The sequence below is a fragment of the Sinocyclocheilus grahami genome, unplaced genomic scaffold, assembly GCF_001515645.1.
Source record: "Sinocyclocheilus grahami isolate Dianchi unplaced genomic scaffold, SAMN03320097.WGS_v1.1 scaffold1012.1, whole genome shotgun sequence".
Classification (NCBI taxonomy): domain Eukaryota; kingdom Metazoa; phylum Chordata; class Actinopteri; order Cypriniformes; family Cyprinidae; genus Sinocyclocheilus; species Sinocyclocheilus grahami.
Window position 1 is genome coordinate 259,973 of NW_015506191.1, and position 10,070 is coordinate 270,042.

The 10,070-nt window shown below is 37.6% G+C and overlaps 1 protein-coding gene across 1 annotated transcript in view; it reads left to right on the plus strand.

Moving 5' to 3' along the window:
• Window positions 1–3,667: 3,667 nt before the first annotated feature.
• The window catches only part of LOC107565611 (Na(+)/H(+) exchange regulatory cofactor NHE-RF2-like), a 32,498-nt gene continuing 26,095 nt past the window's right edge, over window positions 3,668–10,070 (plus strand). Inside the window, exon 1 of the mRNA XM_016250871.1 lies at window positions 3,668–4,276. Within this exon, the coding sequence (XP_016106357.1) occupies window positions 3,990–4,276 (287 nt within the window). The 5' untranslated portion in view covers window positions 3,668–3,989. The remainder of the gene's footprint in view (window positions 4,277–10,070) is intronic.

Consider the following 10,070-nt stretch of genomic DNA (forward strand, 5'->3'; position numbering starts at 1 on the left):
GATAGATAGATAGATGGACGGACGGACGGACAGATAGATAGATGGACGGACGGACAGCTAGATAGATGGACGGACCGACAGATAAATAGATAGATAGATAGATAGATAGATGGATAGATAGATAGATGACAGACCGACAGACAGATAGATGAGAGACCGACAGATAGATAGATAGATAGATAGACAGACAGATAGATAGATAGACAGACAGACAGCGACAGATAAATAGATAGATAGATGGATAGATAGATAGATGAGAGACCGACAGACAGATAGATGAGAGACCGACAGATAGATAGATGGGCAGACAGACAGACAGATAGATAGATAGATAGATAGACAGACAGATAGATAGACAGACAGACAGGCAGACTGATAGATGACAGAGTCAGATAGATAGATATTTAAACAAATCAATAGCTAGTAATTACTATCAATGACTAATCAATAACTAATAAATTACAACACACAGGGGCGTAAATTTAGTCTAAAAGTAGGGGGGGGGACAATTAACAAAATTTCTCAAGAGCAATTTTTGAAGGGGACAAATAATACAGCTAAAATTGTACTTGTAAGGATATGTATACACAGAGGAATGGCTTTACACTGAAAAAATGATACTACATTTTTTAAAGGTAAGTGGTTGCAAACCATTTATTTTAGTTACGTTTAAAAAATAAAAACATGTTGAAAGTTAGTCAACTAAATTTGTTTGTTTAAATGTAGATAAAATAAATCGATTGCAACCACTTACCTTAAAAAATTTAGTAAATTCGACAACTTAAAGTTGATGTGGTCGCGCCGCGACAGCGCTCGTGTCCGTTGTAGACTTTACTTCAGTGTTGCCAAGTCCGTGGTTTTTGCGTGGAATTGAGCTACTTCATCACTTGTCTCGGGTTGTTTTTCATGTCCACAGGTTGAAGCGACCCCAATAACGTGTATTTTAGCCCCCGGAACGCAGTTAGTTTGGGCTAGTTTTGAGTAGCAATTGGGCGGGTTTTGTTGTGAAAACCTGGCAACCCTTTCCCTCAAGCAGGTAACGTTATTATTGCTAACATAGCGGGCTCATCGAAAAAGTACGCTGGCATCATCAGTATTAAAGAGAAAATAATCACTTCATCCGATGTTTAAGTGAATAAAATAGCCTTGACAGCCTTGGACTCCCTCAACTATTGGCTTTGTTCTCTCTCACCGGACTTGTGTGTGTGTTTAGGTGATGTAAAAGAGGAAAGCAGGCATTTGGACCAAAGCACTGAGGCAAGGGAGGGGGAGACTCAAAGTGTTTCTAAACTTAAAACGCATTTTTGCCCTGTTTGTGTTGTTTTACTACCTACACAATTATTTAAAGTATAAAACATTGTTATTTACAATACACAGCATGGTTTTTAATTATATTTTTAGGGGGGGCAACCTTTACCCCCCCCCTCCCCCCCCCCCCCCCCTTCAAAAAAAAACTACAGACACACTAGATATTTATAATTAGATTTAAAAATGTAAATATTCTGCTTTTCTTTAGCTATTTCTATGTAACATATCCAGTCTTATTAATAGTGATTGTAATGAAATGCAGCAGTAGTGTCGGTCATGTGCCTAGCTCCTCGCTAGTTCTCTCCGCCGCTAGAGTGCAGCACGGTCAGCCTGCTGTTGTCCTCAGTGTGCGTGGTTGCCCTATATGTGGGTTGTGACCTGAAGTGTTCTCAAATTCACATTATTTATTGATATTTTATGCGAAGTTGCGCATGAGACTGTGCTATACGCGCCAAATACTTTCTCTCTTCTGGTCATGCATCTTTCTTCCCCGTTCATTCACGTGCTGAACTCAACTTATGATGCTTGGTGTCCAGATGCATTTACTGGACTGTTATTGTTTTGCAGGATGCCAATTATAGCTTTTAACCCCCTCTAAAGTATTTATTTAAAAAAAGGTTACACTTTATTTTACAGTGTAATTATACGTTTACGTACTACTGAGTTAACTACATGTACTTATTATTTGGTTAGGGTTAGGATTAGGGTTTGCCTTAGGGTTACTTGCATGTAATTATGCATAATTTATTGTTAATATAATGGTAAGTACATGTAGCCTAACATCCCTGCCGAAAAAAAATAATAAAACAATCACAAAAAAATCTAATGGTTTCCACTACAAATACCATTACAATCATTACAAATTATCAAATTTTAACCATTAAAAATGTTTTTTTTTTTTTTTTGTATGTGTGTTTTGGGACATATTCCATTAGGATGTATTGGTTTAAACAAGCCACCAATAGAAGGTGACCAATTACCAGTAGAGACCCAGAGGGTCCATTACAGTTTCCATTAAAACCAATAGCCTACTATTCCCATTATAACCAAAACCATTACAACGTTTGAGTTGGTGTCTTTTTTTCTTTTCTCAGCAGGGATGTGTAACAAGGACATCTTAAAATAGTGTTACCAACAAAACATTTTTTTAACATCTTTAATATTTAACATTTAATCGCCTTTATTTGACCCTCTAACTCTAACACTTTCTATTGTATTTTAATTCTACTTTATCTATATTTATCTTCTTTTTTATTTTTATTGAAAAAACAACAACAAACAAACACTAGCTTTCTATTTTTTCTATTCTATCTACTTGTTTTTGTTTGTGTGTTTGTGTGTGTCTATTTGTGGGTGGATAAAAAAAATATATATATATACACACACACACCTTGCTACGTGTACTGTGTTAGGCTAACCTAGACTTGTCATTTGCATTTATATATTGTTGCTCTTTTGTTAATTTTGATTGCTTGTATTGTCCTCATTTGTAAGTCTCTTTAAGCGTCTGCTAAATGACTAAATGTAAATGTAATCACCGCCAAATAAACAACGAACATAAATTAGTTCGCGTGAAGTTGTAACCATAACAAAATGCCGCCTTCGCGATGCTATACCATTATGTAGTTTTCGATATTTTTTTATGTATTACAAGGTTTCTTGAAGGTTTCCTGACTTGCTTTGAACGTTATATGTATATATAGGCTATATACGGACACTATATATATATATATATCTGTAAAATAACTGAGCTCGTACCGCGAAATACCAACTTAAAGCGTCGCGAAAGACGAACCTCGACGCATTTAAAATTGTTACCTCACATTTAGTAATTCAGAAGACTTGAAATTCCTTCAAATGTCCAAATTCCCGTACCATTATGTAGTTTTCGATATTTTTTTATGTATTACAAGGTTTCTTGAAGGTTTCCTGTCTTGCTTTGAACGTTATATATATATATAGGCTATATACGGACACTATATATATATATATATCTGTAAAATAACTGAGCTCGTACCGCGAAATACCAACTTAAAGCGTCGCGAAAGACGAACCTCGACGCATTTAAAATTGTTACCTCACATTTAGTAATTCAGAAGACTTGAAATTCCTTCAAATGTCCAAATTCCCTTTATATTCAATAACTGTATTATTCGCGTAGTGTTTAGACTATTTTTATACATAGTGAAAGTTAGTGTCCGCTTTTCAGCGTTTAAGTCGTTGTTGACACACATATATTCACGAGGCACGCAGAAGCCTGCTTTTCTCTGCGCATCTCTGCTGAAGCGGTTAATGGGCGGTCTTACTCCGCGCCACGCAGTTTGTCAGTGGACAGTTTCTCTCTCCGTGGGCACTGGCAGAATGTCTCATGGAGGAGTTTTGGATGCGTCTGTGAACATCCACAGGTAGTTACACAGTCTGCTTCGCCGACTCCACTTCTGCATTTTTCTTGCAGAAGCATATCATCGATACGGACTCGATTCTTTTGGTTTTTGTCTATTCTAAGTAATGCGCTGAGCCGGATACTTGCATGCACATTTTTTTGCAAAACACCGCGGACTGTGCAATAACATATAGGCTAACGATGCTTGTTTGTACTCCTTTGCATTAAGTTTTCGACAAATCAGAATAACGCTTGGATTTTATTGCAAGTTTGGATGTGAAGGCGAAAGCGGAATACAATGGCAAGCGAGCTGAAGCCTCGGTTGTGTGTGATGAAGAAAGGAGAGAACGGCTACGGGTTTCATCTGCACGGAGAGAAAGGAAAAACCGGACAGTACATACGGAAAGTGGAGCGCGCGTCCCCGGCGGAGGCGTCGGGACTGCGCGCGGGTGACCGTGTGGTGGAGGTGAACGGCGAGAACGCGGAGCGAGAGACACACCATCAGGTACATCACACACCTGTGCTCCACCCTCACAAGAGCTCAGGTACATCACACACCTGTGCTCCACCCTCACAAGAGCTCAGGTACATCACACACCTGTGCTCCGCCCTCACAAGAGCTCCCCTTACACTGGCTGCGATGCGCGCTTCTATGCCATTTTATAGTAGCCTACACTTAAAAATAAAGGTTCCATAAAGAACCTTTACCATCCATGGAACCTTTTCATTCCACAAAAGGTTGTTACAGTGGAAAAAAGTTCTTTGGATTATTAAAATGTTCTTCACACTTAAAAAAATGGTTCTTTTTTAAGAACTGTTCAGTGAAAGGTTCCTTGGGGAACCAAAACGGGTTCTTCTATGCATCGCTGTGAAAACCCCCTTTTGGAACCTTTATTTTTAAGAGTGTAAGCTAGTACTAGGCTAACACCAGTGTGTAAAACTGCTCTAATTATGGTAATTAAGCATTTAATGTATGTTCGCCTGGTTTCACAGACAAGGCTTAGACTAAGCCAGGATTAGGCCATTGTTCAATTAGGACATTTAAGTAATTTTTATAAACTTGCCTTAGAAAAAAAAAACATTACTGGTGTCCATCTTGAGACAAAGCAAAGGCACTGATATATTTTAAGATCAGTCAGTGCAATTATTATAATTTTTTTTCAGTTGCTCAGACTTTACATTTTAGTCTGGGACTAGGTTTAAGCCTTGTCTGTGGAAAAACCAGTCATAAGGGTCCATTTTTTAAAATTGAGATTTATATATCATCTGAAAGCAGAATAAATAAGCTTTCCATTGATGTATGGTTTGTTAGGATAGGACCAACAACTATACAACTATTTGAAAATCTGGAATCTGAGGGTGCAAAAAAAAAATCGAAATATTGAGAAAATCGCCTTTAAAGTTGTTTAAATGAAGTTCTTAGCAATTCATATTGCTAATCAAAAATCACGTTTTGATATATTTACAGTAGGGAATTTACAAAATATCTTCAAGGAGCATGATCTTTACTTAATATCCTAATGATTTTTGGCATAAAAGAAAAATTGATAATTTTGACCCGTGCAATGTATTGTTGGCTATTGCTACAAATATACCCCAGCGACTGAAGACTGGTTTTGTGCTCCAGGTGCTCCAGGGTCACATATACTAAAATGTTCAAAAGTTTGGCGTCAGTAAGAGTTAGAGTTTTATTTAGCAAGGATGCATTGAATTGATCAAAAGTGACAATAAAACAATGTAAGAAAAGATTTGTATTTTAAATAAATGCTGTTCTTTTGAACTTTCTAAGCAGCACAGTTGTCTTTAGCATTGATAAAGAAATGTTTCTTGAGCAGTAGATCAGCATATTAGAAGGATTTCTGAAGGATCATGTGACACTGAAGACTGGAGTAAAGATGCTGAAAATTCAGCTCTGCATCACAAACGTTTTGATCTAGCGTATGTGTAATGCTTGGAATTAGTTTTGTTTAGAAATATAAATTGTGACTATGTACGAATATCTGTATAAAACTAAAATTTCATGCAAAAGTCAGTACCGAAGGGGAAAGAAACAGCCTCAATAAAAACTCCCTCAGCAGTGTTTAAAAGCATCCCAGGATGTTCCTTGTAAAGTTGTTTGATGAATGACAAGATTGAGCAGAGTTGGGACCTAGACAGAGAAGCTCATGTGTAAGGTTTTCATTTGTGTTTTGCTATTTGTGTTACTTCATAGTTTCAACGACTACTGTTATTCTTAATGTATAAAACAGATATTCGAATGTGCCAATGTGTCCCACCTTTTGTAGTGTGTATATAGGCCTGTATAAACAGCAGAGGGTGTCTGAAACATTTGACATTCGTTTGATTGAGTTAAGAAGGTTTTGGCTTTGGAAGCAACTTTACATGGAAAATAAAAGAGTATTGCATATAAGAACCCTATGGAAGCTCTTTAGCATCACAGAATTTAATAAAAAATTAAAAATGGTAATTGCGATATTTTATTATAAGAAAAAAATCAGCATTCAGAATTTTCTTGCAATTTCAAGTTTAAATCTGACATATTTATATTTTTCTCGGAATTCTAAGTTTACGTCTCGCAATTCAAACTTTTCTTCTTTTTTACATCTCTATTCCTTTTTCTTGTTTCAAACAGAAAAAAAGTTAATTGCGACTCTTTATCTTGCAGTTATTTCTTTTTTCTCACAATTGCAAATTTAGATCTTGAAATTCGGACAAAAAAAAATTGTTTTACCTTGCTTATTTTTTATTCCATAGCGGAAACAAACTTCCAGAGAAACTTGTGGTGAAACTGACTTGAGTGGAAAATGTTCTTGTGAATACACAATAAAATTCCTTGCATATCTTTAGTTGCACTGACACTAATAGAGTGTTGAAGCCGTGACAGCAGCTGCAGGCTTAGCAGCATTACAGCAGGAGACCGTATGGCCAGATCGGTCTTTCTGCTCAGACATACTAACATATGTTGAAGTCCTGTTATTTTGGCATGTATGCAGCTCCAGTTTTGACAGGATGATCAAATAACACTGTGTGAATGTAATCGGATATGGTTCAGAAAAGTACAGCTTTTCACATCCTTATTGGGTGCTTTAAGGAGCAGATCATGTGGTTTTTTTAAAGTGTCCTAATATTGTTTTGGAGTCCCCTACAACAGGTTTAAATGCATCTAAGGTCAGAAAACACTGTAATTTTCCCAGAATATACATTTATACATAGTCATTTGTCCATGATTTCAAAACGGTTCGTTCGATTCAGTTCTGAGCGAAATGTCTGTAAACCCCTCCCTTCCATAAGCCTACTCTGCTCTGATTGGTCAGCTGGCCAAGCCTGTTGTGATTGGCACAAAGAGGAGCGCTTGAGCAAGTTAGCGAGCGCTACCATCTGTGTTGCCAAGTCCGCGGTTGTTTTTGATGTTGTGGGTTGTAGCGACCCCAATAACGTCATATTTAGGCACTGGAATGCGAATTTACCAGGGGAACCCTGACTGAAAGCGTGTATTTTACACCCCAGAACACGATTTTTAAAGGGGGACCACCCTCGAAATTGGGCTAGTTTTGAGTAGCAATTGTGCGGGTTTTGTTGTGACAACCTGGCAACCCTAGCATACACCTTTACATAAAACAATAATATAGTGCTCCAATCAGTTCTTAAAATAATGACATAAAAACATTTTGTTTAACACTTATGCAAGCGAATCGTGCCCACAGCTAAAGTTTAGCTGCTAAATTTTAAACACTTAACAAACCAATAATGGTGGATACGTTAGCCGAGTGCTAACGTGACTAACCGATGAAACAATACAGTTTGAAAACCAAAATATGTCTACTGTAATGTCTGAAGAATGACAGACAAAAGACGCTCCGTGTCTTAACCTTTAATTATAACGCAGAAAAGCTGTATCACATGCGCACCAGCCTAACTAATGGCGCTTTTCCACTGCGTGGTACGACTCGGCTCGGCACGGCTCAGTACGGCACGGCTCGGCTTTAGAGTGGGCGGGATTATTCACATAAAATCCCCCAAAAGTGAACCGTACCGAGCCGTACCATGCAGTGGAAAAGCGCCATAACTCGTCTCTCTCTACCGGGTCTTTTACTCTCTGCATTAACCCTATAACTACATAAACAGCACTTTCACAATGATTATAAAGTCTGTGCGCTACACTACATTCTTTATTATTAAACTAAGTAATTAGAACAACGACAGTCTACATTAATCGACACATTCTTAGGAAATAGTGGGTTCACAGCGAATTATCAGAACAATTTCAGTAAAACAGTAATATTGTGCTTTACCTGGAAAGCTAAAGCTACACTAGGTGTACATCACATATTAGCACAAAAAAGAACTAGATATTTTGAGCTCTCAATTGAAAATGTACACATAACGTATCGATCGTACTTACAGGTTGTGGTCCGTAGCTGCTTGTTGGTCCAAATAAAGAAGATTAGAAGCCAACGAAGATAAAAGGCAAGATTAGAGAAGCAGTCCTCGGGAAAATGACGAGCACAACAAAAGGTTTGAATTGTATTGCTGTGGTATCGTGGAACACAGCATCTTCTCGACACAGAGAGTGTTCGTATTTCGTGGGCAGGCGGGGATTATGCTAATGTGTTACCCAGTGACGTAGATCGGTAACAGGCAGAAGATTCGAAAATATAACGACTCCTTAAGGCGATTCTGAGTCGAGTCTTTCTTTTGAGAGACAATATCTTTATTTATCATGCACTTTTTTGATTAACAACTTTACAGACTGTTTACATTAAAGGATAGCTACCTTACAAACTGCAAAAGATATATTTTTCGAAAACCCATATGACCTGCTCTTTAATAGTTGCGTATATGTTGCATCGAGTCATTATGTAAATTAACTGGTGAATCAGTTATTTAAACAAGATATGAACTGTCCGAAAGGCTCTAGATTACAGGTAATAATGTTGTAAATAATGTTCTGTTTTTGTGCACAAACGAATCGTTTTGCTTCATAAGACCTCAATATATCGCTAGGAACCAAGGGTTTTAATTTTAAGTTCCTTGATATGTTTTTTTTTATTCTCAAAAAACGCGTAGCTGCTGACTTGCATTTTATGAATCAACAAGGACCATGGTGGGTTCAGCTAAATATCTTCTTTAATGCTCTACTGAAGAAAAAAGGCACCTACTTCTTGGATGACCTGAGGGTGACTAAATTAACAGTACATTTTCATTTTTGGGTCAACTATCTCTTTAAGAACTGTTCACTTTGGGGAATTCAAAATGGTTCTTCTATGACATCACATTTGGAACCTTTGTTTTTAAGAGTGTAGAACCTTTCAATTGACCAATCGGTAAGCTCCGCCCCCCTTAGTTACTGTTGCAAACTCGGACAAACAAACGGAGTTGCTAATGACAGCTGTCAGTGTGAAAACCTTGTCCCTATAGCTTTTTGATCAATTTTGGACACAGAAGGACCACCATTCAAGTGGGACTTAAATATTCCATGGAGGGATATATAAAAGATTTTAAAATAAATATTGTGGGTATTAATTTGGAAGCGAGTGCTTAAAGATTACAATGCAAGCGGGAGAAGTCGCATATTGCCGTCGTCACGATTGCAGATGACAACATCATGTTCATGTATCACAGGGTACGATTAAATTAATTAACATTTAACCAGTTTAATATGAAGAGACAGTGAAATGTAGACCTTCGTTTATGTGTTTTTGCCCTACACTGTACAAGACGCGAGAACAGTTCGCTGTTTAGGTTTGTACGCTAGCATGGACTCACTAACTTTAACCGCTTTGTTTTGTTTGGGTTTAGGAAATAGAATAAAATTAATTCTGTTGCCTATCCTCTCAGGATACCTGGTATCAGTGGTATAAGTACCCCAGGCACATCGTTTTTCCATTTTTGAAGCATAAACCCCAAAAAATTGATGCAAGCTTTGGATCTTCTAATGTTTCTCTATGGCGCTGATGTTCAAGTTCCGCTCCCCGTGCAACTGATACTCGACTGCCATTGGCTAGTCTGCGTTCGAGGGGAGGGGCTTACCGATAGGTCAATTAACCCACATTGTTGGCCCTTCTCAACTAATAAATAAATGAATGTCTCTGCATCATGAAATACATTGAACATCTGGATGTTCTAGGACAGCTGGCCTGAGTGAAGTCATCAGTTATATCTAGTTCTCACAGATCCTCACAGACTTTTTATGTAGGGGTTATAGGTTAGTTTGTATGTGTGGTCGTCATATATGCTGCAATAATTATGGATTAATGGGTTAATTTGAGTTTAAAACAATGAGTTAAGTGAGTAACTCAGATATTATCTTGTTGGCTCTGTCGTGGTTGGTTGGTGTCCAAGATGTGACGCTGTTTTTGTTTTGTAGTAAATGAGTGTC